Source organism: Chiloscyllium plagiosum, chromosome 27 (assembly GCF_004010195.1).
Source record: "Chiloscyllium plagiosum isolate BGI_BamShark_2017 chromosome 27, ASM401019v2, whole genome shotgun sequence".
Lineage (NCBI taxonomy): Eukaryota > Metazoa > Chordata > Chondrichthyes > Orectolobiformes > Hemiscylliidae > Chiloscyllium > Chiloscyllium plagiosum.
In genome coordinates this window covers 19,379,299-19,396,523 of record NC_057736.1, presented here as the reverse complement: position 1 = coordinate 19,396,523, position 17,225 = coordinate 19,379,299, and the positions used below count along the sequence as shown (strand labels likewise).

The 17,225-nt window shown below is 40.7% G+C and overlaps 1 protein-coding gene across 4 annotated transcripts in view; it reads left to right on the top strand.

Moving 5' to 3' along the window:
* phactr4b (phosphatase and actin regulator 4b) overlaps positions 1-17,225 on the top strand; it is a 182,147-nt gene that overhangs the window by 104,365 nt on the left and 60,557 nt on the right. Inside the window, exon 1 of one of the 4 annotated variants that reach the window (XM_043717590.1) lies at positions 4,644-4,765. The exons of the other annotated variants lie outside the window; for them this stretch is intronic. Within the exon in view, the coding sequence (XP_043573525.1) occupies positions 4,720-4,765 (46 nt within the window). The 5' untranslated portion in view covers positions 4,644-4,719. Of the gene's footprint in view, positions 1-4,643; positions 4,766-17,225 lie in introns of those variants that run through there. 4 annotated transcript variants of the gene reach the window in all.

Genomic DNA, 17,225 nt, shown 5'->3' with positions numbered 1-17,225 from the left:
CACCTCTAACCGTTTCAAGACATCCAGCACTTCCTCCTCTGTAATCTGGACATTTTGCAAGATGTCACCATCTATTTCCCTGCAGTCTATATCTTCCATATCCTTTTCCACAGTAAATACGGATGCAAAATATTCATTTAGTATCTCCCCCATTTTCTGTGGCTCCACACAAAGGCCGCCTTGCTGATCTTTGAGGGGCCCTATACTCTCCCTAGTTACCCTTTGTCCTTAATATATTTGTAAAAATCCTTTGGAGTCTCCTTAATTCTGTTTGCCAAAGCTATTCATTTGCCTCAAAACAAAAACGCCTCTTCTAAACCTTAGGGAATCATAGAAGTTGCTGCTACCGTTTCAAACTGTTTTTCTTGTGCATTTTTTTTTAAAATTCAATCTTAATGCCTCATTTCTGACTATCATGGAAACTGCTTCAGACATCCTTGATTAAAGGATGCAAGCATATTAAAGGACATGGGAATATGAAAGCTTTTAAGTTGTCGTACTCTATTCAAAAGCAACAAAGCTTTCAAGTCTCAGTGCTAAATAATTGAGATGAGCAGATTAAATGGTCTAGCAAGCGACTGAGTTGTATCAATCACTACAACGTCTTAACAAAGCAACTTGTTTCGCGTGGACTCCAGGAGTGCAAGAAGATAGTTCACCATCGCCTTCTCAAGGGTAACCAGGGACAGACAACAAATGCTGGCCAGCCAGCAACCCCGCGTCCCACAAAAGAATAAAAATCTAAGTGACCTTTACCTGTTCCTAACAATTCCTGCTGGCTTTTAACTGATCAGATCTTTTTTAAATACACATTTGAGCTCAAGAATGCTGAGACCAATTCTGTCTGATGCTTTGCTTTAAGCTGCCAGTCTGGCTGCAATCAGTTGCATTGTTAGGATTGTGTAGGGTCTGTGCCTCATTAGTTGTGGTAGCTCATAAACTTTATTCGCCAAAGCAGGATTTGTTTCACGTAGAAAGTTTAATGATAGCTCTGGCTGAACTCACAATTTTGTGGATTTTAGCAGAACTATAATGTGGGTGGCACGGTGGCACAGTGGTTAGCACTGCTGCCTCACAGCGCCAGAGAACCGGGTTCGATTCCCGACTCAGGCGACTGACTGTGTGGAGTTTGCACATTCTCCCCGTGTCTGCGTGGGTTTCCTCCGGGTGCTCCGGTTTCCTCCCACAGTCCAAAGATGTGCAGGTCAGGTGAATTGGCCATCATAAATTGCCCTAGTGTTAGGTTAAAGGGGTAAGTGTAGGGGTATGGGTGGGTTGCGCTTCGGCGGGTCGGTGTGGACTTGTTGGGCCGAAGGGCCTGTTTCCACACTGTAAGTAATCTAATATATAATTGCTTCTGTAAGTATGCATCACTTAATATAGTTTATTTTTTTAAAAAAAGTCCTAAGGTACTTAACAAAAGTCATAACAGACACTGAGCCACAGATGACTAGAACTAGAATAATGAGTGAGGTTTACAGAGCATCTTAAAAAAGGGGACAGAAATTAAGAGGTGATTTCTGAAACTTGAAGGCACAACTGTCAGTGTTGGATGGTAAATGTTGGAGGTGTCCAGAAGGCATCAACTGGAGAGCAGCACAAAGTTCTAAAATGTTTGTAGGGGCAAGAGGGAGTCTATGGATAGAGAAAGAGGTGAGGACATCAAAAGAATTTGAAAATAAGGATGAGGCCTTTAAAATTAAAGCATTGTCGTAATGGGAGTTAATGGAATTCAGGGCTGATGATCAAGTTACAATCCACAGTGCTTTGGATGCACACCAGTATCTAATGCGGGAAAGGTGGACATGAACACATGGCATTATTATGTCCAGAAGCAGTAAAAGTATGGACAAGGGTTTCAGCTACAGATGAGTTGAGGCAGGACCAGAGTTGAACAATGTTATGAAGATGGAGGTAAGTAGTCTTGAGAATTAAGGGGAGATGTTGGAATCTCGTCTCTCGTTTAAACATTGTCAAACTGTTTCAATTAGGATACTTGTTGTAGATGGAGGGATAGGAAATGGAATTTGTAGTGAGCATCAAATCTTCCCTAGTATTTGATTGGATAAATAGGAATTTCCTCCAATCATGAATATTGCAGTAAAAAAAAGTTGGAACGGGATAGATCCCAGAGGATGAAGATATAGAATTTCGGTTTTGGGATGGTATTATTCAAAGTTATAATGTCAGCAAAAAGTAGATTGGTGTCAAAGATAGAACTTTTGAAGGTAACGTTTCGAGAGTGAAAGAAGTCATTAAATTCTCTGGCTGTCATGCAATAGATAACAGAACCAAGCTCGGGAGTGTGACCCAGCTGAATGATTGAAAAATATGAGAGGATCAACTCTGTTAAAGACACTAAATTGGTTTAAAACGATGGGGTCAGTTATCAGAGCGATAAAGGATTTCATTCATAATCAAGAATTGGGAAACATGATTTGTTGGGATTCAAACATTGATTTTTGGAAGAGGTGAGTATGGTTTTGAGAAATGACAATGCATTGACAGAATAGGCTTTGGAGAGGAAAGCCAGGAAGGTTAACATTGGGTGATGGCATTGCAAGGAGAGATTTTTTGCAGGCAAAGAGGCAAGTGTGACAAAAGCAGACTTGAACAGTGACAGTTCCTGAAGAGAGGAGGATGCTAACAATATTAATTTACATCGGGCCCAGGAATGCAAATTGTATGATTAGCTGTCTGGTTGGAATAGGATTAAGCAAGCAAGTTAATGGGTCTCCTGGACAAGATGAGAATATTGCAGGAAATTAAGTGAAACCTAGATAAAGACCTAAGCTCTAACAAATTACAGTAGTGAGCTCTCTGGTTCTTCACACATCCTGCACCATTCAGTAAATCATGACTATCTTTTTGTGTTTTGAATTAACATTCCCATCAACCCAAATAACCACTGATTATTGTACATAAGGCAATCAATCTACCTCCACCTTAAAAATATTCAATAAGTGGACCTCTACCACCACCTGAAACCTTCTCAAGTCACACAACACTGAGCCTCTCTCCTAAAAGAGTCACTTAATTCTGGATTGATCCACAAGAAATAATCTTTCCACATCTACTTTGTCAAGACTATTATCTCACTTCTCAATCAAGTCACCCCTCTTCTGCATTCTAGTGGACACAAGGCCAAGCTGCTTAATATTTGCTCAGAAGTGAACCTCATTCCATGTATTAATCTGGTAAACCTTCCTGAACTACCTCCAGCATACTTACATGCCTACTTAAATAAGGAGACCAAAACCATGTGTGCAGTGTTTGAGATGCAGTCTCACCAATGCCCTTTATAATTGAGCCTTAACATTCTTGCTTTTAAGTTTTATTCCTCTTGTCAGGACAGCATTCCCTTGCCCTTCTGAATCACTTGCTGAATCTACAGACTAACTAGAGGCAAGGGCAGTGGAGAACATTTGAAAAAGATGGTCCCACAGAGCTTAGGAAATGAGGGAAGCAGGTGACCATTTTAGGTAGAGAGCAAGACAAGGAATTGATCATATATTGATCATGGTGTTAATGTTGGAATAGTAAGGTCATGTAAGACAAGATTGAGGTGATTGCTGTGAATGTGGGTGGAAGAGTTTGTTTATAGAGGGAGAGAGCAAAATGGATTGATAGAGGCTGAATTCTACCGAATCATGTTTCCCTGGATCTCCAGCCTCTCCAAGGATGATTTTTGTTGAGAAACCTGGAGTGATATTTGGATCTGAACAAGCATTTTACATGAGAGGAGGAACAATGTAAGATGTTCAAAGATGAAGTTTACAACTGAAATAAGATTTAAAGATAAGGCCATACCACTGGCAGTTTGAACAGGGTAAGTCGTGGAAAAAATAGCCAGTCTAGTAAGCTCCACTCAAGGAACAGGTGTCATCACTCCTTCACCAGGATTCTGTCAAAGCCTTAATGTCAATGTGAGCATTCACAATGAATTCGTAGGTGACACTTTATTTTTAAGTGAACAATAATACAGAAGCATCGTTTGGTAGGGAGTGGTGATGGTTAATGCACTGACTGGGTCATTGGGTAGATCCTGGGATTGATTAGAAGGATGGGAAGAAGGTGAGTAAGATTATCTCCTGGTGGGCAGGGAGGAAATGTGACTTGCTGCTCATTTTGCTGTGGGACGTGCCAGGGGATTCTTTCAAAGGATACCAGTTTTAGACTGGGAAGGAAGCTGTGGGATTATTTGAGAGGGACTCAACCTGAGGGGGTGGGTAGGAAAGATCTTGAGTTGAATATGTTGCTTCTTTGTATACTCATCACAACTGCTTTGTCAGAAAAGCCAGAGAAATGCTGTTTCAGTTCATGTCAGTCTTCAGCCAAGGTCTAAATGCTTGTATTTCCGCTGCTCTGTTCTGTCCTGGTCACGCCTATATGTTGTTCATGTTAATTCCATTGTTTTCAAGCGTTCCTGTTTTCTTTTAAAAAAAACTTCAAAGTGAATTTTAAATACTGCCAGTTATTTTGACGTTGGCTGTAATATTGCTTTAAATCATAAACACACTGTCTCCTCCTCTAACGCTCTATCCTTATTTGTGATTTAGTGATGCATTAGAGAGACATTTCCTCCTCCTCCTCCGATACGTAATTTAACAGTGAGTCAGGGCTACACCCACCACAGTTTCACTTAAGCTTGAACGACAGCTGACTTAACACAACCAAAGATACCCAGCTGACCAGTGGATTACTATCTCAGTTGTTTACATGTTTTGTACATCGTGTATTTCAAAAGTGGAATCTCTGCATGAAAGTAAGTTTCTTTAATTTCAATGACTGATCTGTGTCAGCTAGGTTTGAGCCATCTCAATACTTTCCTTTATGTCAACCTTTTATACGGCATATCTATCAGCCACTCTTGTTCAAGCTCAGTCTGTTTTGCAGACAGCAGATTTTTGTGGTAGCTTACAAACTTTTTGAAGAACTTGAAGTATTTAAATGATTTTTGTCTGGGTTGGGGTCACTCTAATTTCCTGGTTATTCTCTATATCTTCTGGATCAATTTGTCATTTTGGCTGTTGTCATTTCAATTGTTATGCAGTTTCTTCTGTATCATTTGAAATTGTGTAAGGCCTTGAAATATTCTTGGTGTGATTATTTTAATTATAGCATATGATTGTAAATGGACTGTAAATTCATAATACAGCAGCTATGTTCCTCCTTCATTGCTCTTTAATTAAACTCCACACGGGTAAAGGGAGTGTTAGAGACCCAATGTCATGTAGTATAAATATTGTATTTTGGGTCTCAAATTGCAAACTCTGAGCTTTGCTTTACCTTATCTCTTTGCCATCCTCCAACTCCAGCCTTTTGTGTATCACTGATTTTCTTAGCTACATCACAGTTGAAGTTGAAGGTACCTATTCCTGTGTCTTAAGCTCTGGCATTCTCTATCCAAACTCCTCCACCTTTAAACCTTTCCTTATTCCTTGAAGCCTATCTCTTTGACCAACCTTTTGGTCTACTGCTCTCGCTACTGTACGTGAACCTGTCAACGTTTAGCTGATAATATTCCTGACTGCTGGATATTTTGACAAATTAAAGACATCATGTAAATATAAGTTGCATTGGATTGCTTTTTAAAGAGTCTTGTGGATTTAAAGCAGCATCAGGCAGCAGAGCTTTTTCAGGCAACGTAACTTCAATGACAAAATCAGCATTCTCAATGAGTTCTTTTGTTAAGTGACGTCCGTGCTATTTTTATAGTGGTTAGTTTATTCCACCTCCCTGCTCTAGTCAGTCTGTGTTGTGAATGCATGGGTAGGTGGATTAATGTTGTGAAGCTTCCGCTGGTAATGAACTTTCCCTCCCATTTCATCATTTTTCTGTAACCTTTCTCAATCTGGGTAAGGCACTCAAAGCTAGTGAGTAATTGGAATTCTTTACCCCAGATTAGAGCTGTGAATGCTGTTCATTGAATGTATTCAATATATTGAAAACATTGAATATATTTATGGCTGAGATGGGCAGATTTTTTGTTTATCAGGGAATTGAGAGATTGGGGGTGTGGACAAGAAAGTAGAATTGAAAGCCATATTGAATGAGCTTGCTGGGTCCTATGGTCTTCTCCTGCATTTACTTCTCACGTTCTTACCCAAGTTTTAAGAAAATGCTCACCATTGCAAATTTTCTTTGGAATTTGGCAAGGTGAGTTAGTCCTTTTCGTAACAGGCCTGCTCATTAGCAGGTGTCCAAATGTGTCTCAGCAGGGCAAGATTATTTTTTTGTTCCAGTCCTTCTAATTTTTTTTCCCATCAGCTAGTTCTTTGAGAAATCTCTGCAATACAGCTTCCTGTCCATCTGATTAGGTGTAAACCTGGAGCAAAAGTGAGTGGTTACAAAATGCTTCATTAAGGAAGATCAAAGCTCACTTAGAGTCACAAACTCATGGAGATATACAGCACGGAAACAGACCCTTCTGTCTAACTAGTCCATGATGTCCAGTTATTGCAACCTAATCTAGTCCCATTTGCCAGCGCTTGGCCCATATCCCTCTAAACCCTTCCTATTCATATAGCCGTCCAGATGCCTTTTAAATGTTGCAACTGTACCAGCCTCCTCCACTTCCTCTGGCAGCTCACTCCATACACGCACCACCCTCTGCATGAAAACGTTGCTCCTTAGGTCCCTTTTGCATCTTTCCCCTCTCATCCTAAACCTATGCCCTCTAGTTCTGGACTCTCCCACCCCAGGGTAAAGACTTTTGTCTATTTATCCTATCCATGCCCCTCATGATTTTATAAACCTCTATAAAGTCACCCCCTCGGCCTTCGATGCTCAAGGGAAAACAGCCCCAGCCTGTTCAGCCTCTCCTTATAGCTCAAATCCTCCAAACCTGGCAATATCCTTGTAAATCTTTTCCTGAACCCTTTCAGGTTTCACAACATCTTTCTGATAGGAAGGAGACCAGAATTGCATGCAATATTTCAAAAGTGACCTAACCTAACCAGTGTCCTGTACAGTCGCAACATGATGTCCCAACTCTGACCAATAAAGGAAAACATACCAAATGCTGACTTCACCATCCTATCTATCTGCGACTCTACTTTCAAGGAGTTATGAACCTGCACTCCAAGGTCTCTTTGTTCAGCAGCTCTCCCTAGGACCTTACCATTAAGTGTATAAGTCATGTGAAGATTTGCTTTCCCAAAATGCAGCACTTCACATTTATCTAAATTAAACCTCATCTGCCACTCCTCAGCCCATTGGCCCATCTGATATAGATCTGGTGTAATCTGAGATAATCACCTTCACTGTCACTACACTTCCAATTTTGGTGTCATCCAAAAACTTACTAACCCTACCTCCTATATTCATATCCACATCATTTATATAAATGATGAAAAGCAGTGGACCCAGCACGGTTCCTTGTGGCACACCTCTGGTCACAGGCCTTCAGTCCGAACAGCAATCTTCTACTGCTACCCTCTGTCTCTGACCTTCAAGCCAGTTTTGTATCCAATTGCTTATTCCTCTGAATTCCATGTGGTCTAACCTTGCTCACCTGTCTACTATGCAGAGCCCTGTTGCACGCTTTGCTGAATCCCATAACTACAATGTCTACTGCAGTGCTTTCGTTGTCACTTCTTCAAGAAAGCTCAATCAAGTTAGTGAGACGTGATGTCCCATGCACAAAGCCATGCTGATTATCCCTAATCAGTCCTTGTTGTGGTTACTGCATCGAATCATATGTAATATACAGCCCAGAAGCAGACATTTTCTGTCCTTTCTCATCTAAGGCTCAGTGTTACCGTCTTTCTCATTTATGTGCTTATTTAGCTTCTACTTTGTATCTCTTCTATAGACCTTAATTACTCCATAAGCAACAAGTTCCACATTCTCACCACACTCTGGATAAAGAAGTTCCTTCTGAATTCCCAGTCCTACCTCTTGGTGTTTTTCATATATTGATGGTCTATATTTTTGCCCTGATAATAGAGATCCAACCTGTTCATTCTTTCCTGTAAAGTACAGTCACATAGGTCTGCTATCATACCTATAAATATTTTCTGCCCCTTCCATGTCACTATCCTTTCAATAATTAGGGTGACCTGATGTTTACACAATACTCTCGAGTGTTGTCTAACCAAGTTTTGGTATGAACATAAATGCTTTAGGGCCAATGATAATCATTATGTACACAATTCCTAAAGAGTTTGCAATTCTGTAGATGATCTTCATGTTGAGAAATATATTTGAAACCAGACAAAGAACTTGCATTACCCCAACATTCATTGCTTAATATTTTGTGCTTTTTAGCTATTAAACTTCTGCATCCTTTTCACACAGTATACATACCATAGTTTGGAGTCGGGGCAGTTTTGTGAAATGAGAAGAAATTGTAGCTTGCTTACTCTGTCCATTTCTATGTGCTATAGCAGCAGCTGATGTGACCAATTGGTGATGAGATGTGTGAAATGTTTTGGAGCATCAAAGTCAACTTTATATGTACTGATCAACTTGTGTATATATAACCCTTGAAGGAGATTTAACTTGTACCTGGGTTTTCTGGTACACAGGTAGGGATATTGCCACTGCACCACAAGAACCCTCACCTTTTCTTTCTGAACTGTTTTTGAGCAGATATAGTGGATGCTTATGGGCAGTGATAATGACCCCACCTCTGAGCCAAGAGGCCCAGATTTGGGTTCCACCTGCCCCAGTGTGTCATAACATTTCTGCTGTGCAAGGGTCATTATGCTGATGTGTCAACGCTGGAGTCTGTGTCTGCCTGACCTTGTTACTTGACTATCTGACTGTGAAGATCCTGGAACTGGCAGGAGCCATCCATTATAGACATTCAGCTGCCTCTGCTGTTTCCATTCCTCACATTAGCACCTTTGAATAAACATTCCCCCCCCCAAATTTTCCTTTGCTCCCTAGCCCTGATCTGGGATGTTTCCCTAGAATTAGTCTAATTTCCTGCAGCATTCTTTCCGATCCCATTTTGTCCATGAGACTCACCTTCTTGCTGTTTTGATCCTATTCCCACGAAACTGCAATCTACAGACTGTCTTTCTGGAGTTTGTGCTGGAGCCTTAACTGTTAACAATTCACATCAACTAATTAGCTGTGGGGAGTGTAGGCTCGGGTAAATTTGTAGTTAAGATGTTCAAAATTTGGGGAGTAGGCCATATGACACTCGGACATCAAGGTAATTAGGAATGTATCTTGTGAAGAAAACATAAGGAAGTTCCTAATGAATATAAATAGGTTGAGTAACTGGGCAAAAGTCTGCCAGATGACCTAGGAAGCTGGGAAGTTGTTCACTTTGGCTGGAAGAATAAAAAAGCAGATGCTGCTATTTGGAGATGGACTGCAGAACTAAAGTAGTGCAGAGGGACTCGGGTTTTCTGTTCCATGAGTCGCAAAAGGTTTGTCTGCAATCGAGAAGGCTCATTGTGGTACCATCCTTTGAGAGAAGAATTAAACAAAAGTTAGGATATTATACTTTAATTATACACCATTGCTGAGGCCACATCTCGAATGATGTGTCCTTAACTAGGAAAGAATCCAATGTGGAGGTTTACTAGATTCCTACCTGAAATGAGCTGATTGTTTAAAGGATAGCTTGGATAGGCTTGAATTTAGAGTGCAAAGTGACATGATGGAAGGGTGTAAGATTCTGAATGGTCTTGACAAGATGGATTTGGAAGGGATGCTTCTTTTTGTTCATCTAAAACTAGGGGGCACTGTTTAAAAACTTGGGTTTGCCTTTTAGGACAGAGATTAGGAGAAAGCTTTTCACTGGTGGTTGTGCAGCTTTGCCATTCTCCCTGAGAAGGTTGGGAAAGTGGAGTTATTGAATATTTTTAAGATAGAGGTGATTGATTCTTGTAAGGCAGGGAAAACTAGGGTTATCAGAAAATGCTGAATTGGAATCACAAAGAGATCACCCAAGTAGTGGAGCAGACTCAAAAGATCAATCATCTACTGCTCCTATTACGTATGTTCATCTGGACCTATTTTACATTAATAACAACGAGGAGCTTGAGATGCTGCTTAGCTCAGGCAGAGTCCTGCCCAATGTCCTGGCTGTGCTACTGTCCAAGAAAACTGGACACTGTAGCAATAGTTATGTATGAAAGAACAAGATCAGGGGAAGTTAAGGCACTTCAACTGGGAGGGTCAAGTTAAGGGGAGTATATTTGTTAAATATATCTTTATAAATAAACCTTTATTTTTTCATGGGACATGGGCATCACTGTCGAGGCTAGCATTTAAGGCCAGTTAAGGGTCAACTTAATTACTGAAGTTCCAGATTCTCTCTCAGGGCAGATTAGGTAAGGATGGTGGATAAACAGAAGACTGATTGATTAAAGGTTGATTTCAATATCATTCTGCACAAACTGGCTTTGTGAAACCAAACAGTTGCCACCAAGATAGAACAATTAACTGTTTATACTCCTGCTGATTGCAGTTAGCAAATTTATTTTTGTCTTTACGAATGTAATAGTGAGTACATTTGAAAAGTAATTTGTTGTTTTTGAAGAGTCTTTGACATTTCTGTAAATGTAGTATAGCAGTATAACAAGTCTGTTTTCTTGCATTCTGCATCTGTGCCAAAATTTGCATGTATGACAAAGTTTGACTTGTCATTTACTCAGCCTGTTGTAGCAGTCTGCTTGACGTTGTCAGCAATCATTTTAACTGATCCAGCTGCCTTTCAGATTGGTTTTCTAGAGGAAGACGATGTAGGGAATGGGCACATTGAAGCTGGACGGCAGACAGGACCTCCATTTAAGGTTTCAACTGGAAGATGTCAACTCAGTGTGACACTTTCTCCTTACTATATTGGAGTGATAATCTAGATTTTATTGTCATGTGTGGAGGAGATTGTGAGCAACAACACTTTGTTTTGGTAGCAACTTTAACATTTCCCATGACGTTCAGGAACATGATTGAAAACTGCACCACAAGGCCTCCCATGAGGATCAGTGAATTCCCAGTGATTTAAAAGTTTTTGTACTTGCCTGAATGATGGCAGACTTTAAAAGCATCTCCATGTCGCAAGAATACTAGAAAATCAGGCATATGGATCTTGAAACTTGGAAGTAAGTACTACACCTGCTTATGAGACTAAAGGCTGACCAACTCACTGAACCTTAAGGCCTACATCCCATATTCCTAAAAGTGGTGACTGTAAAGATAGAGGTTACATTGCCTGTAAACCTACAAAGTTTCGTAAATTCTGGAAAAATCCCAGCAGATTAGAACGCTGCAAATATAACATTCCCATTCAAGGGCGGATGCAGACCGAAAGCAAGAAACTATATGCCAGTTAGCCTAGCACCTGTCCTGTGACTAATTTTGGAATCTGTTGTTAAGGAATTCGTAGCAGAGCACTTAGAAAATTATAATACCATAAACAATGTCAGCATGGTTTTGCCAAAGGAGAATCACGTTCAACGACTTTATATTATTGTTTTGAGAATGTAACCAGTAAGATGGATAAAGGAAAATGAGTAGGTGAAATGCATTTGCAGTTCCTTGTGTAGTTTGACAAAGTACATGATAAAATATTTCTATTCCATGTAAGAGCTCATGATGTTGGGGTAAATATATTAGCAGAAATAGGGGCTTGGCTAACCAAAAGAAAACAGTGGACAAATAGGTCATTTTTAAAGTACAAACTCACTAGTAGGGTGCCACAGGGATTCGTATTGGATTTTGGGAAGAGTCATTTGCTGCTGATAAAGTTTAAGTGGGATAGCGGGCACGTGATGACATAATCGATCTGCGAAAGATTGTAGATTAGTGAAGTGAGTGGGCAAGGATGTGGCAAGTGAACTGTTTTGGTAGGAAGAATGGAAAAGCAAATGATCATTCAAATAGAGAGACACAAAACAATGTTACGATACAGAAGGATCTCTGGTTGTTCTTGTAAATGAATCACCGTCACCAGGCAGGTACAGAAGTAAAGTTACCATTGTCCTAGAGGACCATGAGGTTATTATCTCATCAGAGAGGGACTATTGGTGTAGAGTTTAACCAGAGAGTCTTCACGCCTCAGGTGAGGGACAAAGGTGAGAAGGCCAGACCGTCATGGTAACCTCAAACAGTGTGGGAATTGACCCCACACTGTTGGCATCACTCTGCATTGCAAACCAACCATCCAGCGAATTTAGCTAACTGACCCTCATTCAGCAAGTAATTAGAAAGGCAAATGAACATTGTCATTTAGTTCAAGGGATTTGGAGGTAAGTCTCACTGGCTATTCAGTGAGGCGACACCTAGAACACTGCATATAATTTTATTCTTCTTATTAAAGAAGGAATTACTTTAAATTGGAAGCAGTTTAGAGGAGGTTGATTCCTGAGATGAAGGGATTGTCTCGTGAAGAAAGATTAAATAAGTTGGTCCTATACTGAGTTTAGAAGAAACAGAGGTGATTCTGTTAAAACACAAGACTGAGGGTACTTGACAAGGTAGATGCTGGGACAATGTCTCTCCTTACAGGGGAATTTAGAACTAGGGGCACATTTTCAAAATGAGTCTCCTATTAAGACCAACGAGGAATTTTATATCTAAGAGCTGTGAATATTTGGAACTTTCTACTCTAGAGCACTCGAGTCAAAGTTTAAGGCTGGCAAACGTAATTACAGAGCAGTCAAGGCATCAGGCATCAAAGTGGAATTGGGTCAAGATCAGATCACCATTATCCTATTGAATGGCACAGGCAGGCTTGAGGGGTCATATGACATCCTTATTTCTATTTTTGTGTTCAAAGGCTGTTTTAAATAAGAATCAAGTATGAAGAGGCAGAAATTTAGGGAAGGAACTCCAGAACATGGGGTCAAAACCACTTGAATGTACAACCATCTCAACCCTCTGTTTCGACACTGGGAGAACTGCTAATGGAGCTCTGGCTGCCACCTTCCAAATACTAAACTCCACAAAGAGACTGACAATTTTTAGTAACCCTTGCTGGATGGAAAACATCAGAGTACACCAACAATATGCTGAATAATCTTAGCAATATCCTCGTTTGAACAGTTAGGCAGAGATTCACTTTTTTTTTATTAGTTTTGCGCTGTCTTAGTGCCTCAATTTCTTACTGCACAGGCCAATTTCCAAATTGCCAGTCAGGCACTTCCTGTCATTGTGACTATAGAATCCAAAAATGTTCCAGAAAATGCGCTCTGTTTCTATAACTCACTGCACAGTGGATAGCGAGGGTGTAACCCGATGACAATCTTCTGTTGCAGTCTCACTTGTGTGGTTTGCAAAAACATGCTGTGTCTCAAACTGGCAAAACTTTGCTGATGAGAGAGATTGGGTTTGTGTTCTTGAATCTCAATGTATGGATCTCAAAGCCAATAGCAGCAGCACAGTCAAATTTGCTGGATTTCTGGAGGCAATAACATTTGAGTGTGATAACTTTGGAACAGAAAATTGTTTTTATCAGTCTCACCGTTCCTAATAAGTTATTTATTTTCATCATCTTCTGCTCCATAACACCTATAAAACTCTGTGCTGCCAGGGACAGCATGAGGTGCATACTCTATTTATTAGGACAATGAGCTGGTGCCAGTCCGTTGGTTGCTCAAACTGTGGATGGACCCTGTGCAAGGGGGAATCAAACTTTCTTATTGTAGGACAGCTTGGAATATGACTACCCTTAAGCTTCTTACATCATGGATCTCCACTCAATAGCTTATGTGCAGTATGCCCATAACTCAACATGACTTCAATTGTGCTCCCTTCTACATTATTATGTCTCTTAGTTCCGTACTTGATCTCAAGTCAGAACCAAAGAACTACATTTGTATCAAAAGTTTGTTCTAGACTGGTCTTGAATTCTTTTGTGAGAGCAACGAGAGATTGCTGGAACATTCCCATTCCCAGTGTCTGAGGAGCAATTTTATTTCCCACCTGCACCATCCACCTCCCCTCCTGCCCATTGATTACCTCTTCGCTTCTCATTGAATTTCTTCCTTCCATTCCCCTCTTTCCCCAAACCTTATCTCTATTCCTGAATCCTCACCTTCACGGCCCTTCACATTTCAATTCCAGTAGTTGTTTCTGTATTGGATGTGTTGGAAGTTCTGTGCATTCCATTACTGTACTGTCCAAGGAGCCAGGCTTTGTTTAATGCTGCCACTATGTCGTCGTCTGTTGGTCAATGTGCAGAGAATGAAACATCAAAGAACATTTAGGAGTGCCTTCTGTTTACCACTGCCTGATCCAGAATTATTTCCACGCTGTTGGTTGAAGTAGAAATGATGACTGTCATTGCAGGGAGCATAATTTGTATTCAAATTTGGCCATGCTCTTGTTGAAAATCAATAAGAATCTGCAGAAAATGTTATGATGTCCAAGGTTTCATCAGTGTTCAGCAGATCTTCAAAAATAAGACCAAATCCCTTCAAATTGAGAAGATTTCCAGATAGAGCATGTTTTACTGGTGCAGAGCTTTGAACTTTTATTAATGTCGTCAGTTTGGGCCCAGACTTAGTAGTAGCGAGAGACCAACAATTATGAATACTGATTCTCATAATGGTGGTGGACTAAAATCGTATGATATATGATTGCATTGCAAATGACAATCGTTTCCTTAAGCTTTATTGCTGAATTGGCTAGCAATGTCAAATGGCACACTGCATTGCTGTTATGCAAATCTTTAATGGTCTTTGCATTTGTGTAGTAATCTTTCCATGTGTATGTGGAAAGTTCACTCGAAACTGGTTGCAGCCATCAACATTCCTCTCTCAGTATAAATACTGTTTTCCCTTTGGTAGTTATGCATTGTCTTTAGTATTGGAAGACACAAGTCCTTGACAAAATGTCTTATTTCAGCAATACTGAAGTTCTGTACATCTGAATGACATTACATTTAAAAAAACTTTGACATAAGTTTAATTTATGCTTCCTGATATCATGGAAAGAAAACATTTTATAAATATTCGGGTTAGAGGTGGTACCAGTTTTGTGACGGGCACGAGCGGAACCAGAGAGGAGTCTTCATTAAGTGGATTACAGTTAAATGAGGATGGAATTGCCAACAGCGTTGAAGGTGGGAGAGAAGGATGAGACTGTGAAAGGAATGACATCTGTCTGTCATGGCAGAGGTCAAATTGGATTGTGGAGCATCCAATATATAATGCCAAGAGTGTAACTCTGATGCAGCAATGAATTCACAAGACTTTGGAGAATGAGGAAAACTTGGAGAATGAATGTTAGTCTTTGAGAGTGGAGAGATTAGGATTGCTTTTTTTTTGAAGCAGGTGGTAAGGTGTGTATAGAATATGGGAACATTTCCACAATAGAGAGGCAAGTTGGCAAATATAAAACTGAAATGCAGTTTGGATGGTCTGGATCTTACCAGTCAAGTCTCAGTCAAGAATAGAGAGAGCTGGTGCACAATAATTTTATAAACAGTGGACAGTGCTCACGTGTGGAATTTTACAGGTACTAAGTTGGCCTGTGCAGTTAGGCTGAGGTAACAGCCTTCCTGCAGCCAGACTTTTAAAAAGAAAACTCCAAACATGATGGTGGTGACCTGCATTGGTTCTTGTTTTCAGCAGCACTGTGCGAATACCTCCCCCTTGAGGAGAAATTCTGAAAGTTCAACGCTGGTGTGGCTTCGGTTACTGTACTTGTTAATGGATTCAGTGCAGTTGTGAGTATAGTGGGATGGAAGGGGATGATGGGCCACATGGGGGAGGAGAAATTGATATTGCACGGTCATGCTATGCTTGAATCAGTTTTTCAATTTTAACGTGGCAGAAGACTGACTTCCAGTGGTAGCTGACTTGTGTGATTCATTTTGCTAAATCACTTTGCAACATTCAGTCTGCATTGGATTCCAAAAGAATAGGAGACGATGAAGGTGTGTTGTTCTTCAGTAGTACACAGGTGCAGCAAAAATAGCAGTTGCAAATTCAGAAATAGAGTACAAAATGTTGGAAGTGCGGAGTAGGTTGCTGGCTGAAGGAGAAGGATAAAGAGAATTTCTTTACCTGGGGGAGTGAATCTTTGCAATTCTTTACCCCAGAAGGCTGATAAAGCTCAGTCACACTCAAAGCGTGTTCAAGAAAGAGATTGATAGATTTCTAGATGCAAGTGTCACCAAGGAATGTGGGATTGTATGGGAAAATGATACTGAGGTAGATTATCTGCCATGATCTAGAATGGCAAAGCAGGCTTGAGGGGCTGAATGATTTAGGCACGCTAAATAAAAACTGACAGAACTGTGTATGCTGTAAATCAGAAACAAAAACAGAACCTGCTGGAAAAGCTCAGCAGGTCTGGTAGCATCTGTGGAGAGAAATCAGTTTACGTTTTGGATCAAGTGACCCTTCCTCAGAACAGTTGGTAGTTGGGAAAATGTTTTTTTTTCGCAGAAGAGAGGGTGGGGTGAGGGAATAAAGAGTTAATGATAGGTAGGGGTAGAGCCCAAAGAAAGAGAAGAACAGTTGGACAGACAAAGAAGGGCGGCACGGTAGCACAGTGGTTAGCACTGCTGCTTCACAGCGCCAGAGACCCGGGTTCAATTCCCGCCTCAGGCGACTCTCTGTGTGGAGTTTGCACATTCTCCCCATGTCTGCGTGGGTTTCCTCCGGGTGCTCCGGTTTCCTCCCACAATCCAAAAATGTGCAGGGGTTAGGTGAATTGGCCATGCTAAATTGCCCGTAGTGTTAGGTGTAGGGGTAAATGTAGGAGTATGGGTCTGGGTGGGTTACGCTTCGGCGGGTCGGTGTGGAATTGTTGGGCCAAAGGGCCTGTTTCCACCCTGTAAGTAATCTAAAAAAAAAGTAGATAATGATCTGATTAGGAGGATGAATAGCTATTAATGGGAACTGTTAGTGGCTAACAATGGGTTGTGTGTAATAGCAGACTGTGTAATAACAAGGCTTGGTGGGTGGGGGTTGGGCTTGGGGTAAGGACATGGAAGAGCTCAAGCCCTAAGATTATTGAACTTGATATTTAGTCCAGAAAGCTGCAGAGTCCCCAAGTGGAAAATGACGTGACTTAAGCCTGCTCCTACGTTAACAATCCCGGTGGGCTCATTCGTCATTATTGTGTATGGAAATTGGGAGTTGACATTTCTTTATTTGTTCATGAAACCATAAAGGTTTTGGCAAAGCCAGTGTTTGTTGTCCTGCCTAATTGCTTATGATTGGTAAGGTCATGGTGAACCATCTTGAAATGGTGCAGTCCATGCATTATAGTAGATCCAGTGCTGTTAAGCAGAGTGTTCCAGGTTTTTG